Consider the following 20,247-nt stretch of genomic DNA (forward strand, 5'->3'; position numbering starts at 1 on the left):
CTCCTGGCCTCAAGTGATCCACCTGCCTCAGGTTCACAAAGTGCTGGGATTCCAGGTGTGAGTCACCTGGCCCAGCCTCTACTTTATGTTCCTGTGAATTTTTCTAGATAACTCATGTAAGTGGAATCATACAGGATTTCTCTTTTTGTAACTGACTATTTCCTGTAGCATAATGTGCTCAAAGCATATTCATGTTGTAACATTGACAAGATTTCCTTCCTTATTTTTGAGACTGGGTCTCCCTCATTCTGTCACCCAGGCTGGAGTGCAGTGGTACAATCACGGCTCACTGCAGCCTCGACCTCCCTAGGCTCAGGTGATCCTCCCACGTCTGACTCTCAAGTAGGTAGGACTATAGGTGAGCACCACCATGCCCAACTTTTTTTTTTTTTTTTTGTACTTTTTTGTAGAGATAAGGCTTTGCTGTGTTGCCCAGGCTGATCTCAAATTCCTGGGCTCAAGTGATTTGCCCACCTCGGCCTCCCCAAATGCTGGGGTTACAGGTGTGAGCCACCGTGCCTGGCCTTCCTTCCTTCCTTTTTAAGGCTGAATAATATTCATAGCCAGGGTGGGCAGATTGCTTGAGCCTAGACGTTTGAGATTAGCCTGGGCAACATGGTAAAACCCCCTGTCTTAAAAAAAAAAAAAGAAAAAAAGAAAAAAAGGAGATCTTGCTTTCAGATATCTACCCAGAAGTGGGATTGCTGGATCATATACCAGTTGTATTTCTAATTATTTTTAGGAACCTCTACACTTTTTTCCACAGCAGTTGCATCATTTCATTTTACAATCCCACCAATAGTGCACAAGAGTTCCAATTTCTCAATATCCTCACCAACACTTTTTTTTTTTGATAGTAGTCATTCTAATGGGTGCGAGGTCACTGCGGCTTTGATTTGCATTTCTCTGATGGTTAGTGATGGTAAGCATCTCTCCATGTGCTTGTTGGCCATTTGTACATCATCTTTGGAGAAATGTTATACTCAAGGGTTTACTTCCAGGCTTTCTATTCTATTCCATAGGTCTATTTGTCTTTATGACCATGCCGTACTGTTTTGATGACTATAGCTTGTAGTATGTTTTGAAATCAGAAAGTGTGAAGGCAGAGGTTTTTGATATTCATCTTTTCCACCATCATATGTTCTCCATGACCTACATGAAAATAACAGGATCCCTGGGTGTTCTCTGAACATCTCGGGCACTTTCAAGCCAATATCTGGTCTCAATTTTAATGATCTCAAGCCATCGAGTTTTATTTTCTACAGAGGAATCTAAGTCTTTATGTCAAAGCCATAAAAGGCAATATACAAAAAGAACACCAAGGAGATGAATTACTCCATTCCACAAAAATCCATCGCTGTCAGTACGTATGTGAATGCCCAGTTGTAGGTGAATTTAAAGAGGGATATGCCCAGACACTCAGTGGGGCTGACCCCTCCTCTGCTCCCTCCTCCTCTTCTTGGAAAGGTCCTGTGGGAAACTCAGAATGAACTAGGATCATGCAAACTTTTATAGCCCAAATACATGTCTGGGAGCAAAACACACACACAATAACATGACCTTCAGCGCAGCCTGTTATCACTTTTCAGTTTGTTTTGTAACAGTCAATTCAACCATGACAAATGAGTGAACGAATGAATGACACCAACAACATCTTGACCTCATGTACAAAGTGACTTAAAAAAACTTTATTGCAGCTTCTTAGAGCGGAACTGAGTGTGCAATGCTAGGACCATCTTGGGGTCTTCAGAGTGGGAAACTGGGACATAGAAGAAGCAAGCAAGCCAGGGCTGGGAGGGCTGGCTGCCCCCAGGGAGCCACAATATCCACAGGAGCTCTTGCTTGCCACACTGCAGAGGACCCAGCGACGTCTGGCCGGGAGGGAGAGCACGCCCGGGAAGATGGACTCAGGGCACCATGTTCCACCACTTGAAGGAGAAGGGCTTTCTGCGCACATTGGTGCCGCAGTGCACCTCCCCATGCCTGATGTGGTAGGTGTAGAAGTCATTGATGAAAGTGCAGTGCAGGCCCAGAGGCTCCAGCAGGGAACACACCTTCTCCTCCAGGCAGCAGCGGCCGTTGATGATGGGCCCGAAGGGCTTGGGGATGCCCAGGTGCTTCCCCAGCACCAGCATGTTCACCTGCAGAGAAATGAGGGCTCAGGTCACAGGCAGCAGCAGGCAGCCTGCAGCGCCATCTGAGCGGCCCCTCCCTTCTCTGACCTTTGGAAATAACAGCCCCTCCAGGCAGAGTGGCTCAGACCTGTAGTTCCAGCACGTTGGGAGGCTGAGGCAGGAGGATCATTTGAGCCTAAGAGTTTGAGACCAGCCTGGGCAACATGGCGAGACTCCATCTCTACAAAAAGTATTTTTAAAAATTAGCTGGGCATGGGGGTGCATGCCTGTGGTCCCAGCTACTTTGGAGACTGAGGCAGGAGGATCACTTGAGCCCAGGAGGTCAAGGCTGCAGTGAGCTGTGATTGTGCCACTGCACTCCAGCCTGGCAGCTTGGGCAACAGAGCGAGACTCTATCTCAAAAATAAAAATTGCCAGGTGTGGTGGCTCACGCCTATAATCCTAGCACTTTGGGAGGCCGAGGCGAGTGGATCACCTGAGGTCAGGAGTTCAAGACCGGCTTGGCCAACACGGCGAAACCCCGTCTCTACTAAAAATACAAAAATTAGCCAGGTGCGCCTGTAATCCCAGCTACTCAGGAGGCTGAGGCAGGAGAATCGCTTGAACCCAGGAGGTGGAGGTTTCGGTGAGCCAAGATCATTCCAATGTACTCCAGCCTGGGTGACAGAGTAAGACTCTGTCTCAAAAAATAAAACGAAATAAAAATAATATCCCCACTTTACAAGTGAGAAAACTGAGACCCAGATGTGGAAAATGGTTTGCCTAAAGCCAAGTCCTATTCTAGGACTACAGCTATTAGACTCCAAGTTCCATCCTCTTATTTATTTTAAATTTAAAAAATTTAGATTCGGGGGTACATATGCATATTTGTTACACGGGTATATTGCTTACTGGTGGGCACAGGGCTTCCAGTGTATCCATTACGCAAATAGTGAACATCGTACCCGAGAGGTAAGTTTCCAGCCCTCACCTCGCTCTCATTCTCTCCATTTTGGTGGTCCTCAGTGCCTATTATTTCCATCTCTGTGTCTATGCGTACCACTGTTTAGTTTCTATCTATACGTGAGAACATGCAGTATTTGATTTTCTGTTTTAGTTCACTTAGGATAATGCCTCCAGCTCCATCATGTTGCTGCAAAGGACATGATTTCATTTTTTTTTTGTTTTTCGAGTGAGACAGAGAGTCTCACTCTGTCACCCAGGCTAGAGTTCAGTGGTGCGATCTCAGCTCACTGCAATGTCCATCTCCTGGGCTCAAGCAATCCTCCTGCCTCAGCACATGCCACCATGCCTGGCTAACTTTTGTATTTTTTGTAGAGACAGAGTTTCTCCATGTTGCTCAGGCTGGTCTTGAACTCCCAGACTCAGGCAATCCTCCCGCCGAAGCCTCCCAAAGTGCGGGGATTACAGGTATGAGCCACCCCTCCTGGCTGATTTCATTCTTTCTGCTCTGTCCATGCTCTTAACACTACACTCTCCTCCCCTGCCTGCCCCCTTCTGGTAAACTCTTTCTGTTACTCAGGGCCCAACTCAAGTGGCAGCCCCTCTGTGAAACTGCTCATGAATCCCTGAGCCCTGGCAGTCACTCCTGCTCTGTGTTCCCATAACTCCCAGCACTGTGCCTTGCACATAGTAGGCACTCGATAAATATCTGTTGACTGGATGGATAAATGACTGCCTCTGTTATGGCACTTTCCATATGTAAATCATGTATGTAAATAACTCTGCTTCCTCCATTAGATTGGCAGGCGGCCCGGTGAGGTGGAAAGGTGAGGATTTTGGCTGTGGGCCTATGTGGGTTTGAATCCCAACTCTGCTATTCAATAGATGTGTAGCCTTAGGCCAGTCACATTACCCCTCTGAGCCTCATCAGCAAAATGAGCCCAACACACATTCCCGTTGCAATGACAGTTAGGTAAGAACACGTAGGCACAGCACTGTGCTGGCACATAGTAGGTGCACAGCCATTTTCCATGGGTCTTTAAGGGGGCGTCTCATTCTTTGCCACCGCCTAGACACAGCCTGTGTGTGCTAAGTGCCTCACACTGTTCATCTCTTTGCCTGTTCCACTCCCTCTTCCCTGCCTCCCACAGCCAGCTCCCAGGAGAGAGGTCTCATGCTCAGGCTCTCTCTGGAGACCTTGAACAGTGAAGGCGCACAGTCAGCTCTCAGCGTTGCTGACTGCCATAGCCATGGGCATCCACTTTCATTCCTGCACTGGGAAGCCTGGCTTGGCTAAACTGGAGGGAAACAAAATGTTTGGGGTCAATAGTTTAATCTCTTTTGGCCAAGGGACCCTTTATCTATACACAGTCTTTTGCAGAATGTCCATACAGAAACAGAAAATCTGAACCACTGGATTTGAGGCACTGCCTTCAAACTCGAGGGCCCTAGGGAACCCAGTTTGAAAACCACTGTGGTAGGGCCTGCTGGCTCCTCCCTGAACTGTAACCCCCAGCTCCGGAAGAAGGGGCTGGCTGGGGTTCCCCAGTAGAACTGGGTGAAGTCTCTGCCCGGGCCTCGGGTATGCTCTGAAGAGAGGGAGGAATGGGGCCAAGGAATGGCAAACACACAGTGGATGATATGAAGACAGCACTCGGGGGCCACAGTGAATGCTCAAGACAAAGGTGGGACCACCCTCAAGGGCAGCCTCCAGAAAGTGAATCCCACCCAGCCTAGGCAGTGCCAGTCCCACCTCCTCACAGGTGCCTTCCCGGACCCCCCAGTCTGAGGTGGTGCCCCCACATGTGTCCCTGTTATGGTGCATAAGGCGACCTGAGGGTGTCATTTGTTGCTTGACTCCCCATCCGTCCCTCCATCCCCTGCACCACCCCAAGCCCCAGGGAAGCTGCTAGGTGGGAAGGCAGCGTGGTGGTTCTGGTGTGGGGTCTGAAGTCAGAGCCCTGGCAGAGGCGGCGACAGACTCTGACTCCCGGAATTGTTGTGAGATACCAGAAGGTGCTCTGGAAGTGGTACAGGGCCACGTAAGCCTGTAGAGAGCACCCTCGGCATAAGTGACTCCATCTTAGAAAAAGACTCCATCTTACATTTCAAAAGGCATCAGGCTAACAGGAACCAGATGTCTGCCTAATCAACAGAGACTGCACCCAACCAGGCAGGGACGTAAGCAGGCACACACTATTACTATCAGTCCACACCAGAAGACTCCAGCTATAAAAAGATCAGGTCTTCACTCGCTCAAGATGACTGTCTTTTTTTTTTTTTTTTTTTTTTTTTTTCGAGACGGAGTCTCACTCTGTCGCCCAGGCTGGAGTGCAATAGTGCAATCTTGGCTCACTGCAACCTCTATCTCCCGGGTTCATGTGATTCTCCTGCCTCAGCCTCCCAAGTAGTCAGGATTACAGGCTCCTGCCACCACACCTGGCTAATTTTTGTATTTTTAGTAGAGATGAGGTGTCACCATGTTAGCCAGGCTGGTCTCGAACTCCTGACCTCAAGTGATCCACCCTCTTTGGCCTACTAAAGTGCTAGGATTACAAGTGTGAGCCACCACACCCGGCCTCAAGGTGACTGTCTTAACAGACACTGTCTTGCTATCACTAGTGATTAGCACCTGGCACCAGCTGTTGAAGGCTCTGCCAACATTACACTCTACCTTGCAAGACGTTGATGTCCATTTAGATCAGCCTAGGACCCTCTCCTTGTCCACATCACTCTCCTTGGACTGGTTCATTGACCCCTTTTCCTATCCCTTTCTCTCTTGATGTTAAATATTGCTTTGTTTGATGTGGAATGTTTCGTCTATAACATTTCTATGTTGATTAAGTACACTACTATGTATGGTTTGCAGTACTAACTGACTTGTGGAGTGGCTTGAGCCTGCATGCCCAGGGCTCTGCCCACCTGAGAACTGCCCCCGGGGAACTCCGTGTGGCTTGTGGATTTTATGATGGAAATAGCATCAGTAGAAGCCTGACCTCGTGGAAAGACACCAACGTGCATGGACCTGGTCACGTCTGACCTTGTACTACTCAGGACAAAGCTACAAGTGATTAAGGAGAGGAGCCAAGCCCTCTGAGACTGCCCAGGTGCCCCGCTGGCCTCTCGGGCTGAGCTACCTCCATGCCATCCCCCGGGGTCTTAAAGCCGCCACCTCCTTACCATGTTGGGGAAAAAGGCTTCGGCCTTGGAGAACTCTTTGAGCTTGAAGAGCTGCGGAATGTCGATGATGTCACTCTCAGCCAGGCCCAGCTCCCGCTTCAGCAGCTCGCGGTTCCAGTCGATGCATCTCTGAGGGGAGGGGCAGGGGCAGTGAGTGGGGGACTGCTGGCGGTGGGGTTGGTGGGGGACAGTGTGGAACTGAGGCCCCCTGGCTGAGGGAAGGACCTGGGACAGTGTCAGGAAGGCAGTGAGGGCAGCTACCCGGGTCCCCTGCACAGAGGGGCCTCTGGCCAGTACTCTCGGGGGACCCTGGGGCTTCCTGCTTCCTCTGCTCCCTCAGCCTCTCCCAGTCTCTGCCTCGCCCCTGCTTCTGTGTCTCTGTCTTCCAGCACATCCTGAGATCTTGAGGGAGACTCCTGCCATGTGCCTCTAATCATTGGGAAAGTGGATGGGGGTGGGGAGTGGGGGGCAGGAAGGGTGGGGTGCCAGGTCTGCTGGGGTGTGGGCACCCAGGCTCCTACCTCCACAAATGAATTATGTTCTCTCAATGTCGTGTTTGACAGAATGTTCTTTATTTTCTGCTGGTTTTTTTCTGTCATGGAGAAAAAGAAAAAGAAAAAAAAAAGAGAAAAAGAAAAAGAAAAAAAGAGAAAAAAAGGCAAATGAATTCAGAGGTCGATTTCCCTCTTCCCAGCCAGGAGGACTCAGTATTCCCACCTATAAAATGGAGGCAGTAATAATTCTTACCGTACAGGTTTGCTGTGAGCATCTGTGAGTCAAATGCCTTTAATACAATATTTTAGCAGTATAAGTTCTCATTAAAAATGTTCTCACCTCATTTAAATTCTATTTTTTAAATATATTTTTATAGTTTAATTTAATTAATTTATTTATTTGAGAGGGAACCTTGCTCTGTCGCCCAGGCTGGAGTGCAATGGCGCGATCTTGGCTCACTGCGACCTCCACCTCCCAGGTTCAAGCGATTCTCCTGCCTCAGCCTCCCCAGCAGCTGGGATTACAGGCACGCACCACCGTGCCCACCTAACTTTTGTACTTTTAGTAGAGACAGGGTTTCACCATGTTGCCAGGCTGGTCTCGAACTCCTGACCTCAAGTGATCCACCTGCCTCAGCCTCCCAAAGTGCTGGGATTACAGGCGTGAGCCACCGCGCCTGTCCTAGTTTAATGTATTTTGATAGCACACTTATAGGAACAGCACAGAAAACAGACAACATTAAAAATATCTATTTGCATGCAGGACAGACAGCTCAGAAAAGTATAGCAAATGGATGGAATCTACTGTGTGATAAAAATGCTACAAATACCATTTAGTTGCCGTCAATAAGAAATTTCCTTGTTTTAAGCTGGGCTCGGTGGCTCACGCCTATAATCCCAGCACTTTGGGAGGCCGAGGCGGGCGGATCACCAAGTCAGGAGTTCGGGACCAACCTGGCCAGCCTGACAAAACCCTATCTCTACTAAAAATACAAAAAATTAGCCGAGCATAGTGGTGCACGCCTGTAATCCCAGCTGCTTGGGAGGCTGGGGTAGGAGAATCACTTGAACCCAGGAGGTGGAGGCTGCAGAGAGCTGAGATGGTGCCACTGCACTCCAGCCTGGGCAATAGAGGAAAACTTTGTCTCAAAAAAAAAAAAAAAAAAAAAAAGTCCAGAAAAATTTAACAGGTTTACTTATAATTATTAAAAAGTTGAGCCACTGAAACTCGTTCACTAAAATATTTTGTCTTGCATTAATGCTAAATTCTCTTGTCTCCAAAGAGATCCCATCGAGAGAGGAAGAAACAGGTCCGCCCTCACCTGATGCCACACGACATACTGAGACCTGAGGTGGAGCTCTCAGCCACAGAGGCTTCTCAGCCCGTGGGCCTGGCCCGTGTTTGTGAGCTCTGCTGAAAGAGTAATATTTCTTCTGTGCTCCAGCCAGACCGAACCTCCCCCGGGTCCTCACACACATCACACTTTCTCCCGCCTCTGAGCCTTCACACGCCCTGTCCCTCTGCCTGCGGTCTCTCTCTTCCTGTCATTTCCCTGCCCTGTTTGCCCAGCCAAGTCCTACTTGCATGCTCCTACTTGGCCTTTGCCTCCTCTAAGAAGGCTTCCCTGAGCTCCGTCCACTCAGACACCCCTCAAAGCCCCTGTGTTGGAGCTGTTCTGTTGACTCACTTCCCCTGGCCTGTGAGCCCACTGGGTAGCGAGCTGCTCTGCCCTGTCCACGCAGTCTCCCCAGTGTTTGGCACAGTTCCTGGCACACAGCAGGTGCTCAGTTGCTACCCTGTTGCCTGGATGATTCCCTCCAGGCAACAGCAGACCACGGGAAGCAGGAAGGTGCACGGATGGGAGAACAAGGCAGGGCCGACTTACTCTTGATCCCTTGGAACAGCAGGGCATCCCCGTGGCCCTCATTCTGCTGCTCCTGGAACAGTTTGTAGCAGGACCTGGGGCTGGCCAGGAGCAGCCGGAAGCCCTGGAGGCGGAAATACTGGGGTTAGAAGTCAGCTTTGCCCCTGGGGTTCCCAAGGAGGGTGGATCTGCTGAGGGTGGGAGGAGTGTGGACTTGGACCCAAGCTGACCACCTCCTCTACTCCCATCCTAAGGGTGAAGGAAAAATAGACTCAGACAAGTAACGTTGCTCCCACCCCAGGCAGAGGGTCTACTCAGGAAGGAGGCATGGTTTCCTGAGGCAGCCCCCAAGACTGTACCTTCCTGTCGGGTGCAGGCACAAAGCTCAGGAACTCGTCCACGTGGCCCACGGTCAGCCAATCAGAATAGAGCTTCACAGGGGCCTGCACCTGCTGGGCGCTGAGGAAGTCCTGCAGGGCCTGGTGCATCTCCCGGCTGTCACTGCTATCATGGCGGGGTTAAAGGGGTATTATTGGCAGCAAGGACTACAGGGAAGTCTCTGAAGGACAACGGGCCTGGCAAAAAGGTCAGGGTTCTCCTTCAGCTGAGAAAAGGATGCAGGAGGCTGGAATACCTTTATTTTATCCCCTAACATTTGAGAAATTAAGGAATTGTCATTCTAGTTTCATTGGGGGAAACTGAGGCACAGAGTCACTAAGGTAAGTAGGACAAAGCTTGGCCTCAGAAAGCACTGCCTCTTGAATTAGACGAGATGCTGGTGTTCTGGGTACACATGGGGTTTAGAGCCAGACTGACCTAAGTTGGTGATCTCTTGTTAGCCATGTGGCCTTGGGGACATTCCTTCACCTGTTTGAGCCTCAGTTTTCTCCTAAAAAAACCATTAGGGTTCCATTGCCTTGCTCTTACTCTTTTTTTTTTTTTTTTTTTTTGAGACAAAGTCTTCCTCTGTTGCCGAGGATGGTGCAATCTCGGCTCACTGCAACCTCTGCCTCCCAGGATCAAGTGATTCTCCTGCCTCAGCCTCCCTGGGATTACAGGCATGTGCCACCACGCCCAGCTAATTTTTGTATTTTTGGTAGAGACAGGGTTTCCTCATGTTAGTCACGCTGGTCTTGAACTCCTGACCTCAGGTAATCCACCCACCTCAGCCTCCCGAAGTGCTGGGATTACAGGCGTGAGCCACTGTGCCCAGCCTCTTCTTCTTTTTCAATTAGTTCTGGCCATCCTGGCCTTGCACACAGGAGCTCATTCCTGCCTCAGGGCCTTTGCACACGCACTTTCATCTGCCTGGAACTCTCTGTCCCAGATCTCCATGTGGCCCTGTCCCTTCTGTCATTAGGCCTCAGTTCAAAAGGCCCTTCCCCAAAGAGGCCCTTCTGGTCACCCTAACATTTCCTCTTCCTCCTGTGCCCCTTTCTTTTGTTTTTGTCACTATTTGAAATTATCTTGTCTACTTTTCTATCATCTATTTCCCCACTAGAGTAGTGGTAAGGACTTGTCTTTCACGTCCACGGCTGCATTCCCAGCTCCCAGAACATTCTGGATGCTCAGTAAATATTCACTGACTGAAAGAGGGTAAGTGGCAGAGCTGGAATTGAACTTGGGTCTATGGGCTCCAAAGCCTGCATTCCTCACCTTGCACTTGGATTCCCCTCACATTGCCTCAAGCCTGTTGCGCCCTCTAGGGTCGGAAGCAGGTAGACGAGGCTTCCACTCTGGCCTCCGCTTTTCCACGGCCTCCCTGGGTCCTGGCCGCCCCCTCCTGTTACTCCGCTCCTTACCTGGGATAACAGCTGTCCCCGAAGAGAATCCTGCCCAACGGGTATTCCTTGCCCCCGACTGTGACCGGAGGGCTCACTTCCAGGTTCCCAAAGGAGTCCAGCCCACTGACACCCCCTGTTTGGGGCCCTCGAGTTACGTAGCCAAAATCTGGACCCTGAGATACGAGAAGGGAGTGCCAAGAGTTAGAGGAATGAGGTCCCTGGTGAAGGGTGTGGGGGTCCAAGTTTAGAGATGAAGTTTAGAGATGAACTTGGGCACAGGAAGTAACTCAGTACCGTCTGCAGCTGGTACATAGCAGGTGCTGTTATCACGTGTGAAATGTTAAAGGAATGTTGAGTTTATTCAGTGGACAAGAAAAGGGACTAGCTAACGCATGCCAGCTGCTTAGGAAACCTTAACTTTGACATAAAACGAATCTGCAAAACATCATTTTTCCCCACCTTAAGACAGAGTCTCACTCTGTTGCCCAGGCTGGAGTGCAGTGGCACGATCTCAGCTCACTGCAACCTCCGCCTCTGGGTTCAAGCAATACTCCTCAGCCTCCTGAGTAGTGGAGACTACAGGCATGCCCCACCACGCCCAGCTAATTTTTGTGTGTGTGTGTATATATATATATATATATATAAATCTAGTTTTTTATTATACTTTAAGTTCTAGGGTACATGTGCACAACGTGCAGGTTTGTTACACATGGATACATGTGCCATGCTGGTGTGCTGCACCCATTAACTCATCATTTGCATTAGGTATATCTCCTAGTGCTATCCCTCCCCCATCTTTTTTTTTTTTTTTTTTTTTTTTTAAGTAGAGATGGGGTTTCACCATGTTGGCCAGGCTAGTCTCAGATTCCTGACCTCAAGTGATCTGCCTGCCTCAACTTCCCAAAGTGCTAGGATTACAGGCATGAGCCACCACGCCCAGCCACATTTATCCTCTTAAAGTTCTGGAGGCCAGAAGTGTGAAATCAGTTTCACTGGGCTTAAGTTCAGGGATGGCAGAGCTAGTTCCTCCTGGAGGCCCTGAGGAAAGAATCTATTATATTTCCTTGTCTTATTCAGCTTCTAACAGCCGCCTTGGCTGGCAGCCCCTTCTTCCACCTTCAAAGATCTCTAGTCTCTGCTTCCATCACCAAAGGCCCTCCCCCATTCCAGGATAAACCAGGATAATCACCCCATCGCAAGATCCCTAACATAATCACGTTCAGCGAAGTCCCTTTTACCATATAAGGAAACATCAGATTCGGGGGGATTAGGATGTACAGGGGCCATTATTCAGTCCACCGCCCATCTCCCCTGCCTCCCAGGAGAGGGTACATCTAGCCTTCTATACATAGATGGTCCATTCCCTGAGGCTTCATGGGGGCCATGAACTTCCTGAGAGTAGACTCCAAATTGTGTGCCCAGGTGTGAGTTTCTGGGAAGATGAGTAGGTCTCAAGAAGGTCTGTGATCTCCAAATTTACTTCTTCACTGCAGTTTTGACCTCCTGGGCTCAAACGATCCTCCTGCCTCAGCCGCCCGAGTAGCTGGGACCACAGGTGCATGCCATCACAACCTGGCTAATTTTTAAAGTTGTTTTTTTTTCCCTGTAGAGATGGGGTCTCACTATGTTGCCCAGGCTGGTCTCAAACTCATGGGCTCAATCTTCCTGCCTCGGCTCCCAGAGTGTTGGGATTATAAGTGTGAGCTACTGCACCCAGCCTGATTCCACAAATTTGAAAACCACACTTCCAGTTCCTCTCTCCGCTTCTCTCTAAAACCCAGACCAACCCGCCTTCCCCTGCTCATCAAAGCTTTCCTTGTCCAGGTCTGCAGGAACACACAGCCAAACCCCAAAGGCAATGCCTGGCCCGCACCTTCCCCCTCAGAAGCCCCTGAAACAGCCGGTCATGCCTGCATTCTCGGCACACTGTCTGGGGGATCCTGGTTCACCTCCAACCTCACTTGCCCCTTCAGTGGTCCTGCCGAGTCTCATGGAATTCCATTCCTGAGCCGACAACCCTCGTGTTCGCATCTCTGGGCATCCTTTCCCTCCCAAACATCAGATGTGTACTGGGGTTCACCTGACTTCCCATTTGGATGTTGACCAACTATCTCCCACTTACCCTGAACAGAACTTTGGGCCCCCTCTTCCCACCTCCTCATTCTCCATCAACCTGTTCCTCCTCCCACAGTCCTCCCCTTCCAGGGGATGGTGCCTGCCACCCACAGAGGTCACAGCCTTGCTGTCAGCTTTGGCTTGCCTCTCTCATAGTGGGGGTCCGAATGTCCTGCTGGCTCCGCCTTCTAGACATAGCTGGAATCTTACAGCTTCTCGCCTCCTCCGGCCACGCCCTGCCTGCACTCCCAGCATCCTTCACCCGCCCTCTCCCCTCCCCCTTGCCTCTGCTCTCTTTACACAACACGTAGCAGGGCTTGTTCTCTTTCTAACAAACCAGATCATAATCCTCCTCTGTTTAAGACCCTGTGATGATTCTCAGTTTCTAAACAATGGCCTTACCAGTAGCCAACAAGCCCAATCCCATCCTGTCATCCCGTCCCTTCCCCATCACCTCTGACCACAGCCTCTCCCACCTCCCATCTCCTCCCTGGCCACCCCTCCTACAACCTCCCATCTCCTCCCTGGCCACCCCTCCTACAACCTCCCATCTCCTCCCTGACCGCCCCTCCTACAACCTCCCATCTCCTCCCTGACCACCCCTCCTACAACCTCCCATCTCCTCCCTGACCACCCCTCCTACAACCTCCCATCTCCTCCCTGACTGCCTCTCCTACAACCTCCCATCTCCTCCCTGGCCACCCCTCCTACAACCTCCCATCTCCTCCCTGGCCACCCCTCCTACAACCTCCCATCTCCTCCCTGACCGCCCCTCCTACAACCTCCCATCTCCTCCCTGACCGCCCCTCCTACAACCTCCCATCTCCTCCCTGACCACCCCTCCTACAACCTCCCATCTCCTCCCTGACTGCCTCTCCTACAACCTCCCATCTCCTCCCTGACTGCCTCTCCTACAACCTCCCATCTCCTCCCTGACCACCCCTCCTACAACCTCCCATCTCCTCCCTGACTGCCTCTCCTACAACCTCCCATCTCCTCCCTGACTGCCTCTCCTAAGGCCTCCCATCACCTCTCTGACCACAGTCTCTCCTACCACCTCCCATCATCTCCTATCTCCTCCCTGACTGCCTCTTCTCCCACCTCCCATTACCTCTCTGACTACTTCTCCTACCGCCTCCCATCACCTCCCATCACCTCCCATCACCTCCTATCACCTCCCTGACCGCCTCTCCTCCCGCCTCCCATCACCTCCCATCACCTCCCTGACCACCACTCCTACCATCTCCCATCACCTCTGGCTGCCTCTCCTACCACCTCCTATCTCCTCTCTGACCGCCTCTCCTACCACCTCCTATCTCCTCTCTGACCACCTCTCCTCCCACTCTTCTGGTTGCTCTGCTCCACCCCTCCAGGCCCTCTTGCTGTTCTTGAACACTCAAGGGAGGCTTCTGCCCCAGGGCCTTTGCACTGGCTATTTCACTGCCTACAACACTCTTCACCCAGACACCGATTCACATGGCCAACTTGCTCACCTCCCTCAAGCGTTTGCTGTAAGGTCAGCTTCTCTGTGAGGCCCACCCTGACCATCCTATTTAAGAATGCAATCTTTTTTTTTTTTTTTTTTTGAGACCAGGTCTCAATCCTATTGCCCACGCTGGAATGCAGTGGTGTGATCATGGCTCACTGCAGCCTCACCCTTCAGGGTTCAAGGATCCTCCCACCTCAGCCTCCTAAGTAGCTGGAATGATAGGCATGTACCACCATATTTTTATTAAAAAATTTTTTTTTTGTAGAGACAGGGTTTCACTCTGGTGCCTAGGCTGGTCTCAAACTCCTAGGCTCAAGTAATCCACCAGCCTTGGCCTCCCAAAGTGCTGGGATTACTGGAATGAGCCACCAGACTCGGCTTTAAGAATGTAACCTAATCCACCTTCCCTACCACACTGGCACCTGTGAGCCCCTCCATTCCGCTCTACTCTCTTTTCCTGCAGCTCTTTCCCCCACCCCCCACCCCGAGACAAGGTCTCATCTGTCACCCAGACTGGAGTGCAGTGGTGCAATCATGACTCACTGCAGCCTTGACCTCCTGGGCTCAAGCGATCCTCCCGCCTCAGCCTCTCTAGTACTTGGGACTACAGGCATGCGTTACCATGCCTAGCTAATTAAAACAATTTTTTTTTTTTTTTGGTAGGGACAAGGTCTCCTTATGTTGCCCAGTCTGGTCTCAAACTCCTGGGCTCAAACAGTTCTCACGCCTTGGCCTTCCAAAGTGCTAGGATTACAGGCATAAGCCACCACACCCCGCACCTGCAGCTCTTGACATCACCTTTTAAGGAACTGTATAACTGCTTTGTTCCATTCATTGTCTGCTGTCTGTCTCTCTGGGCCAGAATGTCCCCTCCGTGAGGTCAGGGACCTTGGCGTTGCTCCCTGTCATATCCCAAGTGCCCAGAACAAGGCCTGGCTGAGTATGTGTTCAAACAGTGATGAATGAATGTAAATTCATCCACATCACTGCCCCGGCTGCTGCTGTGAGAGGGGGTAAGTTATACAGCTTTTAGGCTTGGATTACTACAGGCAAAAGAAGGGGTGTCCAGAGTCTGCAGAAGTGGCCCCCTAAGAGTGGGCTGTGCGGGGGATGCTCACGGGTGCCAGGGGATGCAGCCTGAGGCACACACAACGTTGGAAAGCTGTTGCCCTTATCATTTTCCTCCCGTCTTTTCTGGCTTCCTCAAAAATTCAAGTTTCAGTGATGCAAACACATCCCTGACACCAGCTCATCTCTCATTTTAACAACCAGAGAGCTGACCTCCAGCTCCGAGATGCTGCAGTCACTTGTAACGAGCTGGCTTTGGTAGCAGGATCTTGTTTCAGTTCTGTTTAACTTCACAGTTGCCTTCTATCTGTAGGAAGTGCTGCTGGTTTCCCATTGATGGCAGTGATAGGAAATTGACTGACGATGCTTACGGGAAGAACCACCACTGTGTGAAGCTTCGTGCCAGCTGCCTGATAAGCGTTAAGGCATAACAGCCTCAGGCCCAGCAGCATGGGCAACAAAAAATAGATGAAGGAGTCCATGATTTTAACAAAATACACTGAAGAAGTCAACAGGGGGCTGTAGTGGAGAAGGCTAGGAGTTGGGGTGGGAGTAGGGATCCCTCCTTCAGCATCAGGGAAGGCCTCACTGAGTAGGGAATCGAAGCTGAAACCTGAAGGCTGAGAAGCAGCCAGCCCCGTGAACAGCGAACAGCATTGCAGGCAGAGGGAATGGCATATGCAAAGACCATGAGGTGGGGAAACGTTAGGCAAGTTTGAAGAATAGGACGGAGGCCAGTGGAGGTGGGGCTGGGTAAGGGACAGCGAGAGTGGCCCACAATGGTGCTGGAGAGGCAGGTGGGGCCAAAGCCTGGTGCCGAGTGTGACTTTTTCTCCAATTCTTTTCATTCTGAGTGATTTGGGTGGGTTTTTTTGTTTTTGTTTTTTCTTTAGACACAGTCTTGCTCTGTCACCCAGGCTGGAGTGCAATGGTGCAGTCTCAGCTCACTGCAACCTCTGCCTCCTGGGTTCAAGGGATTCTCCTGCCTCAGTCTCTTGAGTAGATGGGATTACAGGCACACGCCACCATGCCCAGCTAATTTTTGTATTTGTAGAGATTTTTAGAGATGGGATTTCGTCATCTTGGCCAGGTTGGTCTTGAACTTCTGACCTCAGGTGATCCGCCCTCCTTGGCCTCCCAAAGTGCTGGGATTACAGGTATGAGCCACCGCGCCCGGCCTCATTCTGAGTGATCTGAGTCGGAATACGCAGATGTGCTTAGCTGAGGGACCAGTGCCGCCTGCCTTCATCCAAAGTTGTCTGTGGGAAAGGGGATGACAACGGTGCTGAGGTGTCCGTCTGTCTGTCCAGCAGGACTCATGGCATCAGAAAATCTGACCTTTGTTATACTTGGAGCATCAAAGTAGGAGACACAGCCACTGAACCAGGCACGACTGAAAGCAGCGGAAAGAGGGCAAAGTCAGGGTAGCAGCTAGCTGGTTTGCCCCAACGCTGCTGAAACGGGATGGACTCGACCCCATGGCTGAGTACACACTGTGAATCCAACAGCATCTCTGCGTCTCCACTGCTCGGCACACAGCTTGGCCAGGAGGAAGCAAGCCTCGGGGCAAGTCGTTGAGTTTGACTGAAGTTTCATTCTGAAGCCTTCTGTCCGGGCAGGGCCACTGTCCCTTCCCTTGGGGCACAGTACAGATGCTTGTTGGAAAGCCATTTGTCCTAGCAAACCCTGGACCCCACACTCCTTCCGTCGTTTTCCCTGGGCACCTTGAGCCAAGGGGCTGCCAGGGCTCAGAGTGCAGGCCTGGAGTCTTCCTGGGAAAGCAGGGAGAGGGAGGCAGGGCGGGGAAGAGCATGCTCACCAAGCCGGACTGGCCGGGTTTGAATTCCAACTTCACTCTGAGCCTCAGTTTCTTCTTCTATAAAATGGGCCTATTGGTAGCATCTCCATAAAAGTTTATCAAATTAAATGAGTCAGTGCAGGTAAAGAATGCAGCACTGGCTAACACATGACTCATGCTCAATAAATGCAACTATTATTATTATTATTCTGTGCTGAGTTTGCATCAACCTGCCAGGCTAGTCAAGCATGAGTCAGCAATATGTCACTTCTCACCCCCACATGGACAGCCTCTGGCTGGTAGAGTCACACCCAGGAAATGACCACTGATACACTGATCCCCAAATCCCCCACATCCCAGATGGAGCCCCTGAAGGCCAAACCCCACCCATAAGACGGAGCCTCCAGCTGGGCGTTGGGAAAGATTCCAGCCCTGGCCCCACCTCCGCCATGCAGCAAGAGCTTCTTTAAGAGCACAGGGAGGTCCAAGCCTGAGCCACCTCCTCGGCAGGGTTCCCTGGAGACCAAGCTGAGCTCACAGGCCACAAGGGCTTTGGGAAATGAAGAGCCAGATCTTATCTTGGTAATAACAAAAATAACAAGCCCCGCCTACACAAGCCCACTTTGGTAGGAATTCCACCTGCTTGCCCCAGGTTACTCAGCCACAGACGCAGGCTGGGAAGCCAGGCTAAAAGGAGGGAGTTTCAAGACAAGAGGGTTTCGGCAGCCGTGCCCTCTCCCCACCCCAGACAGGTACCATCACACGTTTGACGGGAAACTCCTTCAGGCCTCTGTTCCTTGGAGAGTCAAATACCACGGGCAGCGTTTTGTGTGGGGCTTGGATGTAGCCAATCTCCATTTCATCCTGTGGGAGTGAGTGGAGAGGAGGCTGTTGTGCGTGCTACCCGGGTCTTGGTGCCCAACGCCAGGATGGGGGCATGAAACCATCCATGCACTCTCACCCTGCAGTCAAGGGCACATTCCCATGAGATGTTTGATCTCAGAGAAGGGGCTCAGAAAGCAGAGCTTATTGCCCCATATTTGCCCAGTGCGTGAGAGGCCATGAGCCTGCAGGAGCACCCTTCCCTCCCACTCCTGGTGGTGCCTGGGCTGGTGCTGGTGACCCCTGGTGAGCAAAACTCAGACCCCTCCTCAAGGTGAGAAAACCGGGAGCCAGGCAGTGGGCACCAGGGTTAGGAGGTGATGAGGGGGTGAGGGGTTGAAGGGTCTGTGGGGACACGGAGGAGGGGCTCCCGATGCAGCTAGGATGGGCCAGAGAAGGCCTCTTGGTACCAGGGCTCCCGGCCTCCTCCCCAAAGGAAGGCAGATAAGACCCAGCCTGGGCCACTGCAGCGGGCAGGAGGAGCACGGGGAGGTTTTAGAAATGAATCTGCTGCAAATTCCGCCTCCGCAGGCTTGTATTCTAGCAGGCAGATGTGATGTTGGACATAATCACTACTATAAGTTACTATTAGGATGAACCAGACAAAAGTTCCACCTTGCGAATCAAAAATGGCACCTATCAGCAATTTCACACAAGTCAACCTGGTATCAAAAAAATGGAAGGGCGGCCAGGTGCAGTAAGTCACTCCTGCAAGCCCAGCACTCTGGGAGGCTGAGGTGGGTGGATCACCTGAGGTCAGGAGTTCAAGACCAGCCTGACCAACAAGGAGAAATGCCATCTCTATTAAAATACAAAATTGGCCAGGCGTGGTGGCGCATGCCCGTAATCCCAGCTACTCGGGAGGCTGAGGCAGGAAAATCACTTGAACCTGGGAAGCGGAGGTTGTGGTGAGCTGAGATTGCGCCATTGCACTCTAGCCTGGGCAATGAGAGCGAAACTCCGTCTCAAAAAAAAAAAAAAAAGACGGAATGGCAAGAAAGGAAGAGAGGATGTTGTGTGAGGGTGAAAAGAAAGAGGGTTGAATTCCTGCTGGGGGTGATGGGGGAAATTTATGGATGAGGAATTCACGCTGGGATTCACAGGTATGAATTGGAGATGGGTGATGGGAATGGGGAGGTGGGTCCAAGAGGTAGCACCACAGGGGTGCGGCATGGAAGGGCAGGGTCCCAAGGCAAAGGAAGGCAGTGCTGGGGAGGGTCAGTGCCACCCACCAAATGCCCACTGGCACTGCCCAGTGCCAGGCATTGGGGTGCTGGACTGGATGAGGCCTAGTCTCAGTCCTTGGGGTACTCCTGGCATGATGGGGGAGTGGCACGGAAACAGAGAATGGTAATTGGGTGTTTCCAAGCACAGTGGCAGGCTGGCCTCAGGGGAGGGAGCCAGGCAGGCTGAGAGGGCCCTGGAAACAGACTGAGCAGGAGGAGATGGGAGCCATGGAAAGTGCTAGAGCGCTTCCTCTGAAGCCACGGCCTGAGCTCTACATCAGCTCCTTTTAGCCACGGCTGGAGCAGCTGGGATGCAGGGCACCAAGTCCCTAGGCTGCATGTAGCATGGGGACCCTGGGCCTGGCCCACGAAACCATTTTCTCCTAGGCCTCTGGGCCTGTGACGGGAGGGGTTGCCGTGAAGACCTCTGACATGCCCTGGAGACATTTTCCCCATTGCCTTGGGGCTTAACAGTGACCTGGTTTGGTAGCTGAGCCCAAGATGGACAGCCTGGAGGGAGGACCACTTGAGGGGCTGGTTGAGCATCAATCTCCTGAGCTTCAAGTCACTTCCCGAGGCCACCCTGGTGTTTTCAAGCAGGAAGGTGGCTTTCATCTTGGTGACCGCAGTGGCCTGCAGTGGCCCACAGCAAACGTCAGACAAATCACTTGCTCGAGCCTCCCGTCCCAAGACCTCTCAGGTTCCTACCTCCCTGTCCATCTAAGGAAGGGTGGCCAGTGAGGCACAAGGCTGAACCCCAGGAGCCTGGGTACCCCAAGTGTCTCTTGGCCCTTAGGGACATTCACCCTGCCTGCCCCACAGGGCACATACCTGCATCCACTGGTCATCCATGTTCTCCTCCTGAGGGCAGATGGTCAGCTTACATCTGGCTTTCATGGCCAGAGCAGTCACTGACTTCAGGAAGTCCTCATTTTCAAAAATACTAGAGAGAGCAGAAAAACAGCTGCTTAGTGCTCTGGATTTTGAAGCTCGGCCTGGAACAATGGGAAGGGACACACAGGTGCTCAGGGGTCACCTGTGGCCTGAACAGAGGCTCCTGGCATGTCCAGTCCATCTGTTCTTAGCAGGCATTAGCTCATAGAATCCGTCTAACAAGCTATGAGGCAGGAACTAGTGGGTACCCCTTCCATTCATGTATTAGTCCATTTTCACGCTGCTGATAAAGACATACCTGAGACTGGGAAGAAAAAGAGGTTTAATTAGACTTACAGTTCCACATGGCTGGGGAGGCCATGGCGGGAAGTGAAA

General features: G+C 51.5%; 1 protein-coding gene across 1 annotated transcript in view; it reads right to left on the reverse strand.

The window, feature by feature from the left end:
- Positions 1 to 1,661: 1,661 nt before the first annotated feature.
- The window catches only part of PADI4 (peptidyl arginine deiminase 4), a 54,954-nt gene continuing 36,368 nt past the window's right edge, over positions 1,662 to 20,247 (reverse strand). Inside the window, exons 9-16 of the mRNA XM_007980316.3 lie at positions 19,810 to 19,921; positions 17,627 to 17,734; positions 10,419 to 10,573; positions 8,976 to 9,120; positions 8,638 to 8,740; positions 6,779 to 6,849; positions 6,258 to 6,386; positions 1,662 to 2,141 (exon numbers count right to left, since the gene is read on the reverse strand). Of these exons, the coding sequence (XP_007978507.3) occupies positions 1,908 to 2,141; positions 6,258 to 6,386; positions 6,779 to 6,849; positions 8,638 to 8,740; positions 8,976 to 9,120; positions 10,419 to 10,573; positions 17,627 to 17,734; positions 19,810 to 19,921 (1,057 nt within the window). The 3' untranslated portion in view covers positions 1,662 to 1,907. The remainder of the gene's footprint in view (positions 2,142 to 6,257; positions 6,387 to 6,778; positions 6,850 to 8,637; positions 8,741 to 8,975; positions 9,121 to 10,418; positions 10,574 to 17,626; positions 17,735 to 19,809; positions 19,922 to 20,247) is intronic.

The sequence above is a fragment of the Chlorocebus sabaeus genome, chromosome 20, assembly GCF_047675955.1.
Source record: "Chlorocebus sabaeus isolate Y175 chromosome 20, mChlSab1.0.hap1, whole genome shotgun sequence".
In the NCBI taxonomy this organism is placed as follows: Eukaryota; Metazoa; Chordata; class Mammalia; order Primates; family Cercopithecidae; genus Chlorocebus; species Chlorocebus sabaeus.